Source organism: Mauremys reevesii, linkage group 18 (genome assembly GCF_016161935.1).
Source record: "Mauremys reevesii isolate NIE-2019 linkage group 18, ASM1616193v1, whole genome shotgun sequence".
Classification (NCBI taxonomy): Eukaryota; Metazoa; Chordata; order Testudines; family Geoemydidae; genus Mauremys; species Mauremys reevesii.
The window spans coordinates 21,646,048-21,668,595 of NC_052640.1; the positions used below are offsets into that span (position 1 = coordinate 21,646,048).

The window sequence follows — 22,548 nt, forward strand, 5'->3', positions numbered from 1 at the left end:
TTAAGAAACCAATTGGGAACTGAAAAATCGAGAGCTTGTTTTCCTCCTCCAATTTATTAATAAAATTAGCTGTGAGCGGATGAGATCTGCTAGTTCTAAAATCTTGAAGTACATGATGACCAGAAATAATAATTTCTACTTACTAACTACAGAAACTTCATTTGATTAGTAATTAGCTTTAAATGCTAAACTTTGTAATGTATCCAATACATTAGCGATACTTTCATTTAACTAATAAAAAAGCATTTTAAAATTGGTTTTGTATGTATTTTTAAGTGAATTCTAATTTCTATTAAAGTAGATACAAATCACAAGTAAAAAGTGAATCTAGTATATATGAAATGCATTGTTACCAATTTCTAACATAAAATATGTAAAAATTAAGAATCTGAATAAATGTAAATTAAACTATATAATTGCTTAAATAAATGTGTGGATATAGTGTATCTACCTGTTTAGCAAAATGAAGCACTAAATTTAGTGTAAAGGTTATATTTAGTTGCAAATAAACATGTTTTAATATTTACTAATGAGAATAAATCTTTCTTTAGGAAAATACCTATATACAAATGTAAAACAGGATTAAAATTGATTTAAATCAAGGTGTCCTGTTTGCTGATTTAAATAATGATAAAAATCACTGTTTTAAACTGCTTGGATTTAAATCCATGTACATGGACATAGACTAACCCTTTCATCCCTCCACTTCAGGATTTAGGCAAGTTATTTAAATGTGGATAAAGCCTTTAATTGTTGCTGCCTTTGGTACCTATTTTGTGGCAAAGAGAACTTCTCTCTGGCATCTTTCATGAATATTACTACTAATGAGCCTCGTCTAAACAGCCAGAGGTTTTTCTGTTCTTTAAATATTAAAGCATTAAATCTTTGAACTAATATGGTGTGTTGTTTCCAGGATTTCCTTTGGCTGTTGTGGACGTTTCACTGCTGCTGAGCTGCTCTCATTCTCCCTGTCTGTTATGCTTGTCCTTATCTGGGTCCTAACTGGCCACTGGCTCCTCATGGATGGTAAGTATGTGAAATGTGGGTCAAGTCCCAATTTATATATTTACTGCCAAAGTACCTTCCTGAGTCATACAAGTAAAATGTTAGACCGCACTTGGCAAACCTTTGTAAAATGTGTGGCAAGCTAATGGAGAGTCTGTACAATTGTTCACTTAACTCACATTGCTGGAGTTGTTCACTTAACTTTCATTGCAGTAATGTGGGGTTTTGTCTGTTTGCAAAACAGTATTTTTATATTAACACCTCTAAAACGCCTTTACACTTCTGGATACCTTTTAAGGAAAAACTATCGCAGTGGGCAGCAACACAAGCCACTTTAAATCAATGTGAGCTAGTGAAGATGATTAGTTTCTAGCAGTAATGGAAGGATTCTACTAGGTGTGAGGAAAAGGGACTGTATTGACTCTTTCCTGCCTTCCACCAGCAAATAGTGTTTGTGCTGGTTTGGCCAGGAGTGGCAAAGTTGTAGCCTCAGTGTTAATAGTTAAGAGAGTGAGATTTCTGCTTAAATATACAAGTGATCACTCCACACAATTCTTTCCTCCTTCATTCTCTGAGTATCTTTTTTTTTTTTTCAGTGCCTCTGATTTTGAGTGAATTGTACAGATTTTCATGATAGTCATGAATGGGATAGTGTTTTAATTTTGTTTAACTGTTTAATACATGAACATTTCCTGCTCCTGGAGACGTGTCTCGAGTAAAGGGTCAGACAGTCAAAGGCTAGTAGACCTGATTTTGTTTTTCACATAGTTGTAAAATGAACTCTTAAACTTTTCATGGCATAGATCACATCTCAATAGACTTCTCCCCACCCATTTGTGATTATCTGGAGCACCTCCCTTTTTACATCCATGATAGAATAACATCCCAGTGGCAACTTCAGCAACTGGTTACATGGAAAAATAATGCTAGGAAAGTGATTATAAATATCTAAATATACATTAAATGCAATTTAGCAGCTGAAAACAAAGAGGAAAGTTAGCATCATGTATCCAGATAGTTTTCTGCAGATCAGAGTGTTTCCTGACCACCAGTGGTCCTTAGATCATAGTTTGTGAATTTTTGTTTCAAAATAAAGATTTAATTTCTCTAAGTATACATTGTTAAACAGTAAGGAGATTTGCTTATAATGGTTTATCTGGCAGAGAGATATTAAATACCTCCTCAGACAAAAGATTAAAATCTCATTTCTGCCTCTGATTACATTGCCTAATCTCATCTAGTGAAGTGGTTTCTTGATCAGGAAGCAGCTGAAGAGTGCTTGGCCTTCTGACATCTCTCAAAATCAGTTCTGATTCCTACCATTCATGTTGATTATTTTTGAACTGATGTATGTGGACTATGATACTTATAGGTCAAGATACTTAAGTAAAACCTTCCTTCCTCAAGTGCCCTACTGCTGGCAAAAGGTAAAACCTCACCCACACAAATGTTTAATGAGAAGTGTGAGGCAATTGAAGTTGTATTCAGGTTTGTTCAGTGGAATCACTTTGATATAACTTGTTTCATACTTCAAGACAAAAGTTGCAAGACTGTACTTGGTCATCTAAGAAGTAATCTGAAATTGGTACTGGTAGAAGAAGATCTGATGATAAGGAAGGGAACAGACATTGAATAGCCTATTTTATCCATTTTCTAACTGCTGTAATCTCTCTTGTAGTTGTGTTATAAGGTCTTGTCACTTTTAGATGGCCTGATTCACATTCTGTCAATTTATACTTATGAAGACAGGCTAATGGAACAATCTGCTTCTGCCCAGCCACTTGTTTTGGTTTGCATGTGCAAGTTGATGGAAGCAGAAAGAGCTCTGGTTCTTTAGTGAACTAGAGTAGTTCCTCTCTTCTGCATTCACTCTAGAACAAATTGGTACTGGTTGAGGGAAGGTAGTTGTGGCCAGGGCCCCATTGTGTTAGATGCTGTCAATAAAGTAACACTACCTTAGTAATGTAAGAGGCCTCCAGCTTTGCATGTACTGGGGAGACAATGTAGGACGTTTTTTAGCTAAGTACTCAACACAGCATAAACCAAAGAAGGGTTGCCATGGCGTTGTTAGCATTCAGCATGAATTGTTGTTGTCCCATCTCAGCATTGGATTAATTAGTGTCTTAATCTTGTATGTAAGTTTTAGGTTAGAGCAGGGGTCTCAAACATGTGGCCCATAGGTCACATGTGGCCCGCGGAGCTATTTCCTGCGGCCCACCATAGGTGCAGACTCCGTGGGTGCTCCGGGTCTGGAGCACCCACAGGGAAAAATTAGTGGGTGCTCTGCACCCACCGGCAGCCAAGCTCCCCTCACCCCTGCCCCTCCTTCCTCTCCCCCAGTGCGCCATGTCTCCGCTCCTCCGCCTGCCTCCCAGCGTTTGGCGGCGCTTAGGACTTTCCAGGACGGAAGGGGAAGGAGCGGGGATGCAGTGCACTCAGGGGAGGAGGGGGAGAAGAGGTGGGCCCAGGGCGGGTATTTGGGGAAGAGGTTGGAATTTGGGCGGAGTTGGGTCGGGGACTTTGGGGAAGGGATGGGAAGAGGCGTGGCAGGGACAGGGCCTCATGGAACGGTGGAGTGGGGGCGGGGCCAGGGCATGGGGAGGATATTTATGCTGTCGTCATAACAGGAGAAGGTGCTTGTTTGATAGCAGAGTTGGGTGAACTATTCAGTCATTATAGCCTTCCTCATGTTTCTGAATTGTCTGCAAGCACACTAAGGTTTTTATTAATTTAACTTCAGTTTATGCATTGGCTTAACTTCAGCATCTTAAATGAGATATGTTCAAATTCAGGTACTCTATTGTACATACTTAAATAGAAATCCTATAAGAACGGCCATACTGGGTCAGACCAAAGGTCCATCCAGCCCAGTATCCTGTGAACCTAACAGATAATGATCAAGTGATCTCTCTCCTGCCATCCATCTCCACCCTCTGACAAACAGAGACTAGGGACACCACTCTGGCCTCGGGGCCCTGCCTCTGGCCTCGGGGCCCTGTGTGGGGCGGGCACTGAGGAGAGACGGGGGGTGCTGGGATGCTGCCGCCACCCCCCGGCACTGAATCCTGCCTCTGGCGGGTGCTGCTGCTGTCCTCCAGTTGTCCTCGGCCGCTGCACCAGGCTGACCATTGAGCCCGCCTGCCTCGTCCCGGGCCCTGCGAGGAGCCCGCCAGCAGTCGGATGCAAGCACTGCCGCTGCTCTACGAGTTCTTCAGCGAGGAGAACACGCCCAAGTGGCGGGGGCAGCTCGTGCCAGCCCTCAAAAAGGTTCTGGTGCAAGTCCATCCTAAACTTTCCTCGTCTGAAGATGCTTTACAATATGTTGAGGCATTAATTCTGCAGTTGTTGAATATGTTATGCCAAGCCCAGCCGAGAAGCTTTCTGGATATAGAGGATTGTGTTCAAAAAAGTTTTCCTTGTCCTGTTGATAAATGAGCAATAGCTGATGCCCGTTCTGCTATTGAAAAGAGGGAATGAAGAAATCCATTATCTCTCTCTATAGAAAAAAATCCATCCTTTGTTAAAAGAAGTTCTAGGTTATAAAATTGACCACAAAGTATCTGTTTACATAGTAGCAGTATTACCATGCATTTCTGCAGATATCTTAAAGCTGGTTAGGAATTACGTACAAAATACAAGACATTATGAAATTGCCACTTTAATATCTTGTTTTGTAATGTGTGCTGATAAGGTGTTGATGGATATGTTCCATCAAGATGTAGAAGATATAAGTGTACTAACTTTATTTGAAGAGGAGCCCTCCACCTCAGGGGAACAAAGGCTATAAAGGTCTTCTAGTTGTTGTTTTATGATGGGTTTTTTTTAAATACTGACCATATATCAAATCCTGAGATTCAGGATTTTGACTCAGAAAAACTTCATTTGTGCAACATCCTGCAATATACCAAGTACCAGCTGAACATCCTAAATTCCAGTTGGGCATGCTCAGCTCCTCAAAGGATCTGTCTCAACAGGAGTTTGCCAGATTTGTCCCGAATTATTTAGAGTGAAATCCTGGCTCCACTGAAGTCAGTGTATGGACAGCAAATATGGAGAACTTCTGTATCACACTGAAGTTAGATGGCTGAATTGTGGAAATGTTTTTAAGCATTTTTTTGCACATAGAGAGGAGATTGATTCCTTCATGAAGATGAAAAACAAGGAGGTTCCACAGCTTGCTGATTCCACTTTTATCTGCAACCTTGCTTTTCTAACAGATGTTACCAATCACCTGAATGCACTGAACTTGACGCTTCAGGGTAGAAAACAGGTGATAACACAGATGTCTGACAGTGTTAAGTCATTCAAAGTCAAGCTTACTTTGTGGGGAAAACAGATGACTGCTGGCAATTTGGTCCATTTCTCAACTCTGAATTCTTTAGGAAAAGTTGAACCCAAATCCTTGAAAGAATATGGAGATATCATTTCTAACTTACACAAACAGTTTGATATGCCGTTTAAAGATTTCAAGGCACTTGAACCACACTTTCAACTTTTTCCCACACCATTTGCTGTGGAAATTGACAATGTTGCAGAGGAAATGCAGATGGAGTTAGTAGAGCTTCAGTGTGATACCATTTTGAAGCAGAAGTATACAGATGTTGGAATTCCAGAATTCTACCAGTTTTTTATCAAGAAGGATTTCCCATGTTATTCTCTGCTTCCACAAGGGTAATGGCAATGTTTGGAAGTGTGTGTATATATGTATGTACATATGTGAACAATTTTTCTCTTCCATGAAGAGTAACAAATCTGTGTTAAGGTCATGGCTCACTGATGAACATTGCAAGCAACACTGAAATTGGTTTTGTCTCAGGATATCAAACCTAATATTGATGCTCTGGTTGATTTAAAATGCTGCCAGCTAAGTGGCCAAAAATGAAATAACTGTCAAAATTAGCACAGACTTTTCACATTACAGTTTTAAAAAAGTTACATTGACTTTTAATAGCATACTATAGTATTCTTCATTTTTTTCATTTTTGACTGTGCTAGTCACCAGTTGCACTGTGAGTTTCCTCTGAGTTCTTGGAGTTCCTCTCCATAGTAGTACTGGACTCTCTGAAGCTGATAGTGCTCAATGAAAACAACATTCATGTGGATTGGAGCTCTTCTGAAACAAATTGGGGATTTCATGGGACCAATGGAGGAATTTCAGGAAGTACAAGCCTTGAGTAAGCCTAGCTTTTTCTGCTGGGCTGCTGATTCAAGAGGAATTCCTATTGAGAGGAATTTTCTTACTTACAGATAAAATCACTTAAATTCAATGGGAATGAGGCAAATTCTTGAGGAGGGACAAAACTGTCTTCCCAGATTTGTTGGGAAGGTACCATTCTAAGGTACCTGAGCTGTTGAGAGTACTTTATGCAACAATTTGTGTTTGGGCAAGCTGTCCTTCCTGGCTGGTAAAAGCCAGTGGGGAAGGTATTGGACTATCGTTGGAGATAGTCAACACATCTTTAGAGGAGTACAGATTGCCTAGTTCAGTTAAAGAAAACTGTGCAGCAGCCGCTCAAGAAACCATAGCTTGATCCTGGCAGTCTGACTGACAATTGCCCTTTCCCATCTTCAATTTTTGGTTAAGTTTATTAAAAAGGTTGTGATGACAACTCTCACAGTATCTAGTTGCCTTATATCTCCTTGATCTTTGTCAGTCTGGTTGCTGACATAGATGGGTCTAGATGAGAGCTAGCTGATTGAGGCTCAGTCCAGAAAAGACTGAAGTGATGGTTGTGTTTGGAGGAAGTAACTGGGAGGAGGTGGTGAGAATATCTGCTCCATAAATTGAGGATGTGTCTGGCATTTGTTCAGGTTTACAAACTGGGTTAGTCTCCCTACTGCCACTAGAAGATCAGAGAGAAGCAATAGCTTTTTATCACATAGGTGGCCATGAGGTTATAATGATTCCTTTGAATATGGACGTTATGTCTCATCTATACGTTTTGTCATCTCAAGATTAGATACAGAAACCTACTTTACTTTGGGCTATACCTTTAAAATCACCTGGAAACTGAAGCTGGCAAAGTGTGTTGGGTTCTATTGATTAAGCAGAGTAGCTCACCTTGAGTGTATAACATTACCCTGTGATCTGCAGTGGCTACCTATACATTTCTGGGTAGAGTTCAAGGTGTTGGTTTTGACTTATAAAGCCCCACAAGGCTTGTCTACATGGGGAAATTGACTGGTGTAACTATATCAGAATTAAGTTATGTCAAGAGTGCTTAGAACGTATGTATAGGTGCCTTTTTAGGATGTATAAATCCAAATAAATTAAATATTCATGAGTAATATTGAGCAGGGAAGGGCCTGTTAGGCTCGCCAGCTTTCTAATAGCAGAAAACTGAACACTCTTGCCCCACCCCTTCTCTGAGGCCCCGCCCCCACTCACTCCATCCTCCCTCCCTCCCTTGCTCACTCTCCCCCACTTTCGCTCACTCGCTTATTTTCACTGGGCTGAGCAGAGGATTGGGCTGCGGGAGGAGGTGAGGGCTCCAGCTGGGGATGCAGGCTCTGGGGTGGGACCGGGGATGAGGGGCTTCGGATGCAGGAGGGGACTCCGGGCTCAGGGATGAGAGGTTAGGAGTGTGGGAGTGGTCTTCGGGCTGAGGCAGGGAGTTGAGGTGTGGGAGGGGGTTCAGGGTGTGGGAGGAGGCTTTGGGATAGGGCAGGGGGTTGGGGTAGAGGAGGGAGTGAGGGCTCTAGCTGGGGATGTGGACATTTGGCTGGGATGAGGGGTTGAGGGCGCAGGAGAGGGCTCAGGGCTGGAGTAGGGGCACAGGAGGGGGTGAGGGATGCGGGCTCTGTATGGCGCTTGCCTCAGGTGGCTCCCGGGAAGCGGCCGGGGGACTCTGCGCACTGCCTCCACCTCCATAGCGCCGATTGGCCACAGTTTCCGGCCAATGGGAGCTGTGGTGCTCCCTTGGTCCCCCCTCCATGTAGGAGCCAGACATGCCGGCCGCTTCCTGGGAGCTGCACGGAGCTGGGTAGGGAGTCTGCCAGCCCTGCTGTGCTGCCAGCTGGACTTTTAACAGCCCAGTCAGCAATGCTGACTGGAGCCACCAGGCTCCCTTTTCAATCGGGTGTTCTGGTCGAAAACTGGACACCTGGCAACCCTAGGGCCTGTAGAAGCCTTTGTCAGGAAAAGCTCTCTAGCTTTACCATTGTAGGTAAACTGCAGTCACATTTCCTTGCATGTCTCCTGTTTCTCTGTTAATTGAGTACTGGATTCTAATAAATTGATCTGATCTGATTTGGGGAGGAAAGGTGACAGTTATGGTGCTCAGTAATGCATGCAAAAGGAGCATTTACTATGCTTTAAACCACTTTTTGCCAGTGGCTTTCTCTCTGTGTACTTTGGTTTTGCCCTCCCACTCACAGTTGATCTTTTGTTTCTCTGTCAGAAGAAAGCGAAACAGATGGTGCAAGTGTGTGCTTGCATCAGTCTGGCAGGCCATTGGTCTCGGCCTGACAGAAAGGAGGGGAGAAAACACCCAACTTGTCTTGTTTTTCTGAACTCAGACAATATCTCCCTTTTTTATTTGCCATAGAGCCTTTTCTCTCCTCCATAGCCAGTTCACAGCACCTACGAAGTCTAGGTCATGGCAGTTCCTGCTAGCACACACCACCACTGTATGAATCCTGGCATCTTTTCCCCAGGGCAGTTGGCTAACCTGTTCCCAAAGTTCAGGGGTATTTTACATAATAGAAAGCAAAGTTGTTTTTCCCAGGATGATTGTTTTGACACATGACGTATGTTTGTGGGGTTTTAAAATGCTTATTTCTCAGTGTGGAGTGTTTGGAATGTTTTGGTTCTGTTTTTGCTTGGATGGCAAAATGGACTGAGGATTTAATCAGTATAACATGGCAAGCACCCGAGTACATCCTCTCAAGTATGGAAATAGCCTTCCCATGTTTTTGCTCAAATGGAGGTGGATAATGTGAACACAATGGGTTATAGACAGTAATGTCTTTTCTCATGCGTGAGGAGGATTTCGAGCAGCTTCAGAGGCATGAGGGACTATTTTGGAACTTAGCTATGCTGAGGGAATTGAGTAGAAGGTAACTTAAAGGTATTCTGCTTCAGGTTAACTCACAATCTCTCCCGAAGATACGTAAAACTGTATTTGGAAACTTCTGCTAATGTACCCAGAAACTTAAGATTTACCACACTAAGTCAGAACTTCAAGCTCAGTATCTTGTTTCTTTCAGTGACCACCAATTGTTTCTTCATGGGAAGGTAGAGGGAAAATTGCATTTGCCAACTTATGTAATACTCTGTGGTTTCTGCTTACCAGCCTTCAAACCACAGCAGTTTGATTAACCCTGCTACACAGTGACTGAAAGATTGCAGTGTTGTAACAAAGCTTAAACTATGAAGAGTCCTTGTGGCACCTTAGAGACTAACCAACTTATTTGGGCATAAGCTTTCGTGGGCTAGAACCCACTTCATCAGATGCATGAAGTGAAAAATACAGGAGCAGGTATAAATACACCTCTACCCCAATATAACACGACCCAATATAACGTGGGTTCGCCTATAGTGCGGTAAAGCTCTGACACACTCCTCTGAGCAGCGTGTTAAGGGTGCTGGGCCAGGGCTGAGGGGTTGGATAAGGGGCAGAGGGTCTCAGGGGTGGTCAGGACTCTGCTGCCCCCCCTGGAGGTCTGAGAGGCAGGAGCTGAGGGAGGGCACTTTTGGGGGCCCTGCAGTACCAGAGTGGCCTGAGGGATTAGTGGGGGGCCGGGAGCAGCCCACTCTACTTCCCTCGCCCTGGCCCCAGCCCTGTTGTTCAGGGGAGGGGGTTTGGGGGAAGGGGATCCCCCTGTATTCACTGGCAGCGGTGGAAGCGGAGCAGCCCAGCCTCAGCCCGCGGCACTCCGCTTCCCGCCACAGGTGAGTGCGAGACCTTTCCCCAACACCCCCGCCCCCCAGCAACATAGCTAGGGCCGGGGCAAGGAGAGCAGAGTGGGATGGGGCCGCATCGCTCCACTTCCTGATGCCGGTGAGTGCGGAGGGCATCCTTTCCCCAACCTCCCCACACTCACGGGCGGCAGGAAGCAGAGCAGCCCGGCCCCAGCCCACTCCACTCCACCAGCTCCCAGCTGTGGTGCTCCGCTTCCCGCTGCAGGTGAGTGCAGGAGGTGTCCTTTCCCCAACCTCCCCGCACTCACTGGCAGCGGGAAGAGGAGTGCTGCGGCTGGGAGGTGGTGGAGTGGAGTGGGCTGGGGCCAAGTTGCTCCACTTCCCACCACTGCTGGTGAGTGTCTGTCAGGGGGTGGGGTGTGTGGATAGGGTTCGGAGAAGTCAGGGGACCGGGCGCTGGGGTGTGTGGGTAGGGGGTGGGGTCCTGGGGGTGATTAAGGACGGGGGTCTCTGGAGGGGGCGGTCAGGGAACAAGGAATGGGGGGGGGGGGCAAAGCAAGTTCAATATAACGCGGTCTCACCTATAACAGTGAGATTTTTTTGTCTCTCGAGGACCACGTTCTATCAGGGTAGAGGTGTACATGAAAGGACGGAGGTTGCTTTACCAAGTGTGAGGTCAGTCTAACGAGATAAATCAATTAACAGCAGGATACCAAGGGAGGAAAAATAACTTTTGAAGTGGTAAGAGAGCGGCCCATTATGGACAGTTGGTAAGAAGATGTAAAGCTTAAACTATCTCCTTTCTAGCTGTGGAAACAGGGACCCTTAGAGTGTTACCATATCTGTGAAGTTTTACTATATATACAAAAATTGCTAAATTAACTGCGCACAAAGTCCTTAAGGATCCTTGAATCACATTCACAGCCAACAGGTCCCCATATCTAAAAATAATGAAAATCTGTCCCTGTAACAACATGCACCCACCTCTTGTGAGCACCCACCTCTGGTTGGATGGGCCTGCACTCTTTAAAGCAGTCCCAGCCCTCATACTGGGCCGTGCCCTCAGGGTTTCCTCCCTGGAAGCAATGGTTTTGCCCATTAGTCTTTTAGTCTTAGTCTATTCTGGCCTCGGCTCTCCAGTTGGGACTTCTGACAGTATGGTCCCCCTTCTGGGGGTTTACTGCTGTCCAGTCGTAGGCCCCTCCCAGTGGCCTATGCAGGGGGACCCGGGCCCACCAACTAATCCAGCTCCCCCGTCCAGGGACCCTAAGAATAGCAGCTGTGTGCTGTTATGTCCTCTTAGCAAAATTGCCTTCAGTTCCCTGGGCCACTTACCCACAGCCCCAGCCTTCACAAATGCTTTACCCTTAGCTCAGGGCCCTTCTAAGTTCAGGCCCATCAGCCAGCCAGGAGCTCTTCCTTGCTCCCCTAGTCCTTACTAGCATTGAGCCAGCCAAGAGCACTCTCTGCACTCCTTTAGCTCCAGCAAGGAACTGTCTGTTTCTGGTGCTGCAGCTACTTTTTATAGGGCCCTCCTGGGCCCTGATTGGCTGCTTCCCCTGCAGTCACTCAGCCTGCTTGAAGGACCTCTCCACTGCTCCTTTCGTGAGATGAGTGTGACAGGACCATGAGGCCTCCAATAGGGGGCCTCTGGACCTAATCCACCTTTTGCAGTCCCTCTATTAAATAATTATATATAAAACATAGAGAAACTTAGAACTCGTGATTAACAAAACTGTTTAATGTCAGATTTCTTGGGCTATTTCTGGGTGGGGGACAAAGCTTAATTTTAATTTCACTGAAGACATTATTGCACGGTTCTTGTTCCAGGGCCCTGCTCCTCATACAAGTCATGCAGAAACATCCACTAACTTGAGATTTTTGATTGTGATGCACTGGTAGCATGCTGCAACTATAGGTACCTCAGCGGTTCTGGAACCTTTCTTAGTTCCTTTCCATTTTGTGGTCGGCAAAGGAGATCCCCGCTGTAGCTGCCCAGTGGTCTTAACCAATGCACCTGTGATTCTTGTGGCCTTTTACCTCTTATGTCCTCAGATGGTTTGGTCTACAACCCAATAGAGCTTTGGCCATTTTAGGTCTGTCAGCACCCTGTCTGTTTTTGTCTGGCTAGGCACATCCTGAGGATTTTCAGTTTTTTCTGTGGCCTCGGGATCTTACATGTGTTAGGTACATTCTCCAACTTTGCTTGTTTAGTGAGGTGTTCATTCTTGGAGCCTTGGCACAAGTTGACACTGGAGCTGGACTCAGATACGCTTGCTTCCAAGCTCTGTTCTGTGGGGGTTTTCATTGGTTGTCTTCCATTTTTTAGGCCCCAGTTTACAGCTTCCAGTATCTACCCATGCCTGCAAGGCCAAACATGTAACTTCTGGGTAGAGTTACAGTTTTCCTGTGGTGTGTATTCAGCACGTACCTTGGTACCAGGAGATTATTATTGTCAGACACTATATAGAGTTTCTAATGATTTAAAACTTTAGGTGCTCTCTATATATCTTTGGGTATTGGGAGTTCACTATATGGACTAGCCCAACGGTCTCCCCTAAGGTCTAATGACCATGCAAGCTGGCATTGTCCAGGGAGATGAGCATCGTATAGTGTAGCTTGTTGCATCTGTGTAGTTTGGCACACTGGCTCTCCAATGGCCTCGAGCACTGACACGCTGAGTCATAAGACTTCAGCCTGTTTGGCGCACAATGCTTAAGGCAATAGTATCCAGAAATCCTTCATTACTGGCATCCTGCAAAAAGAAGAACATTGGTGCCTAAGGCTGTTAGTGTCAGACTTCTTAGTGCACTACAGCCATGCAGGATCTATGTATGATTGTCTGGGAAAATCAACACTTAGTGTCAGGGTGGATTTAATTTAAATAACTAGTCAGGAAGACTCGATTTAATCATGGATTTCTACATAAAAGTGCATTCATGTTGGTTCTTCACAACTCAGAGGTAGATGTAGGTTTCATTTTTAGAAGGTACACACTATAGATTTTTAAAGTTATTTATTTTGAAAACTTTTCTGATTAGTTTTACAGCTATATCAGAAAATGAATGATTGGTTATTTCATTTACCAAAGGTAATTGAAGCAGATCTTTATGAAGTCACTGGGAGGTGAAGTATCTCCAGTTCAACAGATTAATCATTAATATTTGGAGGATTTTCTTGCCATGCTGCATTAGGAGGAGAACATCACCAGCCATGCATTTAAATTGTTTTATTTAACTAAAACAACAACGTTATGTGTTCTGGATTTTTTTCTTCAACAGCAAACGTATAATATTTTAACAAAACAAGCATATTATTTTTTTGAATTTAGGTAAACATTTGAATTCTTTAAAATCAGGTTTGTTTTTGTTAAAATTGTGTTTAACTAAAATAGTTAAATGAAATATTTAAAAAAAAATTAAATTGACTGTCAGCCTGGTCAACATGAAAAACTTAAAATATTGGCTTCTGTAGTTAACTCAGTCGTCTTCACCTTCATTTTCCTGTTTGTTCATAATCTGGAAAAGAAAAACAAGCTTTCCTGCCTTTTCAGGTCCCAAACAATTTCTCAGTTTGGAATGAATTAGTCCAAAGGAAGAAAATATTCGTTCTACACTGGCAGAAGAAGCTACTGCTGTTAAAAGTGAGATTATCACTTCAACAGTCTCTGAATCCAAGTGCTTCAGTAACTTCCACCAGTTCACTGGTGTGACTTTCTTTAAAACATAATTAGCAAACATATATTTCTTGAATGGTTCACCCTTAGCTCTGACTTTTATGATAGTTGGCATTATGGAGGGATGATTGCTGAATGTCCATGTCATAGCCAACTCCTCTTCTTCAGCAGTTAAGGTTTGACTCTGGTACCGAGTATTGGGAATATTTGCAAGAAAATGAGCTGGAGATAGTGCTTGTCCCATTTGTTTTTTTTAATGCTTGTAATTTAACTCTGTCATTGCATATTTCTCTTTTTAAGATCTCACTCAGTTCCTTCCAAATTTCAACAGCGTCAGCAATAAAACAGCTATTTCCCTACATTTTGTTCAAGGGTACAGAAATAGGCTTCAAGGTACTCAGCATGTCTTCAACATTTCTCTTAAGCCCAATGTTGAGAACTTTGGCTGTGACAGTGCCATCTATTTTTTCACAATTTTGTTCACAAACTGTCATCAGATTAGGTCAGTTCTTAACATAGTGCTCAAAACAGTCCACTACTGAGTTCCATCCATCTTGTGGGAGAGTTAGCTTGGTTCCTCCAACTTTTTTCAGAGCAGCTGCTGCAAAGTGGTTGTTACAGAAGTATTTTGCAATTTCAACAACATGTCTTTGGCTAGGAGGTGCATCAAATGAGCACTGCAACTGTATGTTATTAGCTTGGGACTCTCTTCTAAATTTCTTCTCATCTTGGATACATTTACAGCATTGTCTGTGACCAAGCTGTGTACTAGACATTTGAATTTTTTTTCATAGTTTGTTATAACTTTTACTGTTACTTCTTGTAAGTATTCTGCTGTGTGTGCATTTCCTGATGTATCAAGTGTTTCTGTAAGGAAGATGTTCCCTTCTTCTGTTGTCACACAAGCACATTCAACAGGATCATTATGGACATTGCTTCACCCATCAAAACTCAGGTTAACAAATTTACCCTCTAGACTACTGGAACTCATTTACAAAACTTTTCTTAAACATTACATGAATATATTGTCTCATACTATAGAATTAGAATTTATAAACCCTATTCCATGATGAGATATCTTTGAGCTATAATGTATCTTAATTAAAACTATCTTTAGACAGGTTTTTTCCTCAAAAAGCATTTTATCAAAAAAATCAGATTTTTTTTTCTTCTAAATTGATTTTTATCCACCCTGTTTAGAGCTGTAGGCACACTGGGTCCCATGGAGAAGTCACATTGTATGAAGCTGGATCTGTTGGCCTCTGTGACTGCCACTGTCAGGTCTCCTTTGGTCCATTGTCACTTCATAAATGCATAGATTCATTTGTAGATTATAAGGCCATTTTAACCCTCTAGTCTGATATATATAGATATATAGATATATATATATAACTCAAGCCAGATCTTTTAGAAAAATAGTCTTTTCTTAAAAATTGCTTGTGATGGAGAATCCACCACAATCCTTGGTGAAGTGTTGCAGTGGTTAATTACCCTCACTGTTAAAAAAGACGTGCCCTATTTCCAGTCTGAATTTATCCAGCTTTTAACTTCCAGTTCTTGGATCTTGTTATTCCTTTGTCTGCTAGATTGAAGAGCACTCTATCAAATTTCTCTTCCCCTGTAGGTACTTACAGACTGTGACGAGATTCTCCCCCTTAATCTTCTGTTTGTTAAACTATACAGATTGAGCCCTTGAGTCTGTCACTTTAAGACATGTTTTGCAGTTCTTTAATCATTTTCATGGCTCTTCTCTAAGCCCTCTGCAGTTTATCAACATCCTTCTTGAATGACACTAGAACCTAACACAGTATTCCAATAATGGGGGCACAGTACCAAATACAAAGGAAATATTTTCCTTTACGCAGTATTTTCATTTACGCATCCAAGGATTGTATTAGCCTTTTTGGCCACATCTCCATTCTGGGAGCTCATGTTCAGCTGATTATCTCCCAAGTCTTTCAGAATCACTGCTTCCCGGGATAGAGTCCCTCATCCTGTAAGTATGACCTACATTCCGAGATGTAGAACTTTAAATTTGGTCACATTAAAATACATATTGTTTGCTTGCATCCAGTTTACCAAGCAATCCAGATTACTCTGTATGAAGCCCGTGGATTGGCACTTGACAGCTGCCAGCACGCATCTACTTGCAGTAGCTTGGTATTTGAGGTTACCAGTGCCAGGCCTCTTGCCACTCTGGCAAGCTATGAAGATAACACCTCAGCATTTGGGACTTCTGACGTCAGGCTCCCTTTTGCACACCAGCGACTGGCAAGAAAGAAACTCTGATGTCTGAGGTGGTTTGTTGAGGGCTTCTTTCAATACACTGATGTTGCTTGTAGTCAGGGATAGACCTTTACCTTCTTCCTTCCCTTCTGCATTCTAGTGTCAGTCTTTATGCAGCAGCACCTGAAGCTGTTGGTCCCCTTTTGAGTTTGAACTAACACTTTAGTGCCTGGGGATGTCAATACCATGCTCTTCAGCACTCTGACATACTTTTTTGCGTCTTAACAGTATTTCTTAAACAGCTGCAAAAATGTGTCCTGCCTTAATCTGTGAGGCTGAAGGTCTGTTTCAGCCTCAACTCAGAAACTGGGTTTTCCTTTCCTAGCCTTTGCATTCGTTTAGTGTAATTGTGGTGTCATACATGTATACCTGTATTTGGGCAGCACTAGAGGAATTAAAGGCGAATAATAAACATTAAGAATAAATCTTGACACTGGTAAAAGTACTTCCACTTCAAGCTAATTATAAGTTGAAATCCTCTTCTTAAAATAGGTATCCTTGAGCTAATACTAACCTGGGCTTTAGATAAATCTCTTAACTGATTTAAGACCGAATGTTCTTTTGTATTTACTGTCCTGCCAGGAAGAGCCTATAACTAAGTCTGCATTCTGAGTTACTGAATCCATGCTCTTTCCTTGATGCTTGTTTGTCAAATTGTTTAGCCCTGTGGGAATTGATGTTGGAAATTCGGTGGTTGCACTATTTCCTGTGAGCTAGTACTGAACCATTGCCTCAGCACGTTGATAGGAAGATTGTGCTGCTTTCAGATTAAATGTGATTTCAAGATGCTGACCACTTGTACTTAAAACTTGATGGCTTTTTGTGCAAGAAAAAGGGTATTAATTCATGTGCCTTCGCCTAGTCAAACTCCCACTCTAATAATCACATTCCTCCTGTGTAAATTTCCCCTGTATTTTAATTTAGTCAAGGGTAGTATTCACTTCCTTTTCTAAATAGCTTTTGATGTTTCTGTGCCCTGTTAACTGCTATTCCATATCTGCGGTGGTTGCTTTTCAATGAAATTATAGCTATAATGTGTTTCTTACCCCACCAGGCTCTATTACAGCTGTTAAAGTTTAATGCTTTGAGGTCCCAGGATGAACGTTGATTAAAGTGCTTATTAATTACACTACTTTAGAGTTTTACATACATGCAATTGAACCTGTTCTCAAAAGTAAAGGCAAGGCTTTGGTAACAGGAGGGCAGGAAGATGTGATAATTAGTTTCAGTTCACCTTCTTAGTTTTTCCTCCACAAAAATATTTTGCAGGAGATAGAATGGCTCAACTCCACTTTTTTGCAGTTGGCAACCCACCAAGCACACAACACACATGCTTTCCTTTTTTTTTCTTTACGTTGAGAAAGCATTCGCTTAGTAATTTTTGCCGCTTTCTGCTTGTTGGCTGCATTGCCATCTTGGTTTGGATATCATGATGACACTGAATAAAGCCAGTAGCCTATTACTTCATCACTTTCTAGCTCTCCATCCTGAACAGTCTATATGTTACTGTTCTCTAAATGTTCCTTTACCATTTTTTTGTGACAGGAATGGAGGAAGGTGGTGTAACCCTGCCTGAGCTTTTTAATTCCCTGAAGTTGAAGTTTAGATTTCCATTTTCAATTACTAAATCCAATGCATTTCTTAAACAAAAACACAAATTAAAAAAAAAAAACCAAACCCTATTATGTCTAATTTGGGGATTATGTATATGATGTGTCAAATGCCAGCTCCTAAACTATTAGGAGTTGAAGGTCATGCCATTGAAATGGTCATTCTTGCTATAAGGTCTCTGATTTTGACCTATGACTGTAATGTGACAATAATTTGTCTATTTTTAGTAAAATAAAATCTTGCTATGGGGAGAGGGTTGAATAAGTTTAGATAATCAAGGTTTCATGTGAGGGGAAATGATTAATGTTCTAGACACTATGGGATAAGTCTACAGTGCAGTTGAAGGGGGGATTGCAGCTTGAGTAGGCATATCTGTACTAGTTTCAATCGAACTAGCATAGCTAAAAATAGCAGAGAAGACATGGTGGCACGGGCTTCAATGAAGGTTGTACATGTCCACCTGGAAACAGGGGTACATTCTCACATTGCTAGCCTGTGACTTGATCTGGGTCACAGCCCACTATATCTTCACTGCTATTTTTAGATGCGCTAGCTACATAAAAACTAGCCTAGGAATGCCTGCCTGAGCTTAATCATACTTTTGATCACAGTGAGGCATACCCTGTGGGACCATGACCCTGTTGTAGATAACTGAAGTTTAGTTAAGTGAGATTGTATTAAATACCCAAGCAGGTATGCCTATTATTATGAGTCTCTGTTTACAGTCTGTCCAGTGTAGATACTGCATATATGTTTTTCTTTATTCTACCGGTCATCTCCACTGTGGGAGAGGAGACCATGGGGTCTTAGTGCTGTATGCACTAGATGACTGTCTAGCTGCAAGCATGGGCCTTCTTTACCTGCTATTGTAGTCCTGAATACTGAACAAATGATGTACTTTACTGTTTTGTAGCTCTGGCGATGGGCCTGTGTGTTGCAATGATTGCCTTTGTTCGGCTGCCGAGCCTCAAGGTTTCCTGTTTGCTGCTCTCGGGGTTACTAATTTATGATGTCTTTTGGGTAAGTTTCCATTCCTTTTAAAACACCGTCTGTCCATATTTGTGATTGGCCCTTTCATTCGTGTCAACTAACATAGTTCTAAACATAGAAAATTCTGAGCTCCAGCAAAGCCAGAGGATGAGCCCCATTAGGCCAGTTCTAAGCCTTGTTTAAAAAGTGTGCAGTAGGATGCAGAATCCTTTGCTCATTAACCATTTGACAAATGCAGAACTGCAGTTAGAGCACTTCAACCATGGCACATTATAGAAAAAGAGAGAACAGATTGGAAAACAAAAGAAAAACTGCTGCAGACTGGACTCAACATATCCAAACAACACTGAAGCCTCATGTATACTAGGAAGCTGATCTGTTACTGACTGTGGTTATCAGCATTGGGATCATTAAACCAGTTTTGAAAGTTGCTTAACTGCTGGTGGGGAAAGATCATTTTCAGCATAGTCACAGAAAGTACAACTGAGTCTTGGTGGAACAAACACACTTTTGTAACAGTGATGAAAATGGCTTTGTCCAATCTACATTAGTAGCTAACTGTTTTAATTACTGGCTCAAGGAACTACTTGCCAACAAGTGCTGGCAATGGGTCAGTATCCCATTACATGCAGGGTTTAGTAGTCTAAGAGGCTATTTGTTCCTGAATGGAAAAGTGCAAAGTTTGAGTGCCTGTGTTTAAAGAGAAGACATCCCAAATCTATTCTTTTTTTCTAGCTGTCTGTATCCTCAGTGCCTAGCCTGTGATTTTCCAATCCTTGTTCCTCATTTGCAAAATTGTGCAGCCAGTGGTTTAAGATTAATATTCCAGTACACTAGTGCCATATTCAGTCTTCTAGAGGACAACTGAAACTAAAAAATCCTTTTTTCTGAATTCTTCCAGCAATTGCTTTTATTTCCCTATCCTACAGGCAGTTCCTACATATGTATGTGTTTCCTAGTCCATTGAACAGAGCAGAAGCCAGAGTAGTGACATATTTGAGTTGCTTTCTGTTTGAAGCTTGTTTGGTCTCTAATTATTTTTCTGTTCCCTAGGTGTTTTTTTCTGCCTACATCTTTAATAGCAATGTTATGGTGAAAGTGGCTACGCAACCAGCTGATAATCCCCTTGATGTTTTATCCCGGAAGTTGCATCTGGGACCAAATGTAGGTAGAGATGTTCCCCGCCTGTCACTGCCTGGCAAGCTTGTCTTTCCAAGGTAAGAGTAGCCACTTTTATACTGTACTACAGAACAAAAGGTATCCCTCACTTTCTGTTAGCAATGAGGCTACTAAAGAATATAGCATAAGCTCCTGTTCACTTTCACTTTCTCTTCAATTATTACTCCTGGGGGAATTCTGCTCAACTGCGCAGTGCAAGATTTTGCAAAAATTAATGTTGTGCATGCAGAATCCCATCTCCTCCCCCCTCCCCCCGAAATGGGCTGCAGAGATGTTGGCTGCCACTAGGGGCCGCTGCTGGCAGAGCCCAGCTTGCAAATAGAAGACAAGGCTGGGGGAGGGCAAGGGAGCTGGAGGGTTCCCAGCAGCTGCAGTTCCCAGCATGCCCTGAAGGAAGGAGGTGGCACACAGGAAACTGTGCAAGCCCAGGACCCAGCATCAGGTTGTTTCTCCCTCTAGATCCCTGGGCTCGAGGAGAGGAGGGGAGGGGCAGGTCTGGGGAGGGGGGGAGAGCAGTGCAGCTGGGATCTGTGGGGAGGAGTGTGAATGTCTGGGCCGAGGGGGCTGCAGTTGGGCTCTGAGTGGGGGGAAGGGGTGTAAGTGTCTGAGCTGTGGGGTGGGGAATGGGTGTGAGTGTCTGGGCTGGGACGGGGGCCGTGGCTGAGCTGTGGGGAGGAAGGGGTATGAGGGTCTGGGTTGGTCTGGCTGGGCTCTGCGGGGAAGAGGGGGTGTGTGTGTCTGGCCCTCCAGCTGGGAAGGGGCAGAAAAGCAGGAACTGGTTTGTCGTAGAGGTTTCTTTAACTCTCTAATCCTGGGGGAATTTTTGTGTCTGTATTGTTAGGCATACTTGCTGACAGGTATTTTGAAATAATTAAACAAAATAATTGAAACTTGCATGATTATATAGTGTTCTGACAAATAAAATTTGCAGAATTTGGCAGAAATTTAATTGTTTGGTACGGAATTTTAGTTTTTTTGGTGCAGAATTCCCCCAGGAGTAAACAATTATCCTCCTTACATGGGAATTTGGAAATAGAATTGGTATACTGGCTTAGACCAATGGCCATTTGGTATAGTATTCCATCTCTGACAGTGGCCAATACCGGATGTTCCAGAGGAAGGTGCAAGAAACCCCATGGAGGACAATTAGAGAATAATCTGTTTTATGTAAGAATGTAAATAGGAGCGTCCCATTTATACTATGTGCACCACTTATTTTGTGTACTCTTGTCATGTCTCCGTACTAAATTAAAACAGACCAATGTTTTTAATCTTTTCATATAGATTTCCGTGCCTCTAATTATTTTCATTGCCCACCTCTGAACCTATTCTGTTTTTGCTATTTCTTTGACATAGGCTAACCAGAATAAAACACTGTATTCCAGATGAAGGACATACCATCTGTTTATGTAATAGCATTATAATTTTGGTTTGTTCTGTTTCATTCTTTAAATGATGTAACATTTTGTTTGCATTTTTGACCACTGCGGTATACTGAATAAAGATGTTCACTGAGTGGTTTCACAGTGACACACAGGTCTCTTTCATCATAGACTTTATGGTCAGAAGGGACCATTGTGATCATCTAGTCTGACCTGCACAATGCAGTCCACAGAATCCCACCCATCCACTTCAATAACAAACCCCTAACCTATGTCTGAGTTATTGAAGTCCTCAAATTGTGGTTTGAAGACCTCAAGGTGCAGAGAATCCTCCAGCAAGTGACCCATGCCCCATGCTGCAGAGGAAGGCGAAAAACCTCCAGGGCCTCTGCCAGTCTACCTTGGAGGAAAATTCCTTCCCAACCCCAAATATGACTATCAGTTAAACCCTGAGCATGTGGGCAAGACTCACCAGCCAGCACCCAGGAAAGAATTCTCTGCAGTAACTCAGATCCCACCCCGTCTAACATCCCATCACAGACCACTGGGCATACTTACCTGCTGATAATCCAAGGTCAATTGTCAAATTAATTGCTAAAATTAGGCTATCCCATCATACCATCCCCTCCATAAACTTCTCAAGCTTAGTCTTAAAGCCAGATAGGTCTTTTGCCCCCACTACTCCCCCTGGAAGGCTGTTCCAGAACTTCACTCCTCTAATAGTTAGAAACCCCTGTGCATTATCTTTTATTTGTCAGCACTGAATTTCATCTGCCAATATGCTGCCCATTCATCTTAGTTCTGTTAGGTCCCTCTGAAGATAGTCAGTCTTCCCTAGATTTGACTAACATAAATTGTTGTCACCAGCAAATTTCATGGTTTAACTCTTTGATCCATTATCTAGTCAGCATAATAAATAAATATGCATTTAATGTATTTAAATATCAATTTCAATAAATTCAATAAATAAACTAAATCTGGTGAGATAATATATGGGGAACCGGTAGCACCATTGCTAATGTTTTGCCATGTTAAAATAGACCATTCCCATTTTTTTCTTACCTCCTAGCCAGTTTCTAATCATCACAGTACTCTATCTTTGTCCCCCCATGACTGTTTTCTTACAAGACTTTTGTGAGATACTTTTTCAGATGCCTTTTGAAAGTTCAGATATCAGCTGCTTCCCTTTTTTCCACTATTTTTGTTGATCTACTCAAATAATTTTTCTAGATTAGAGACATAGTTCTATTTTACAAAAGCCAGACTGGTTTACCCTTATCATATGATCATGTAGGGGGGGGTTATAATTCTATTTTTAATTACTGTTTTTACCAATTCACTAAGGTTTGAAGTAAAGGCTTGCTGGTCTGTAATACCCAGAATCTCTCCATATGTCTCCTTTAAATTATATATGCTGCCCTCCAGTCCTCTAGGTAGTAGTTGAGTGTGCATATTTCTGGCAGTTCAGCTATTTCATTTCTTGATATCTTCCAGAACTCTTGGTCCTGGTGACTGTTTCTCTCTTAATTTAGTTAGTTCGACCACTATCTTTTTCT

General features: G+C 42.5%; 1 protein-coding gene across 4 annotated transcripts in view; it reads left to right on the top strand.

Annotated features, from left to right (window-relative positions):
- Positions 1-22,548, top strand: part of SPPL3 (signal peptide peptidase like 3) — a 147,628-nt gene that overhangs the window by 101,651 nt on the left and 23,429 nt on the right. For all 4 annotated transcript variants that reach the window (XR_005589526.1, XR_005589525.1, XM_039504941.1 and 1 more), the window contains 3 exons: positions 914-1,026; positions 18,355-18,461; positions 19,485-19,648. Coding sequence is in view for 2 of the 4 variants with exons in the window: in XM_039504941.1 (XP_039360875.1) it covers positions 914-1,026; positions 18,355-18,461; positions 19,485-19,648 (384 nt within the window). In the remaining 2 variants the exon portion in view is untranslated. The remainder of the gene's footprint in view (positions 1-913; positions 1,027-18,354; positions 18,462-19,484; positions 19,649-22,548) is intronic.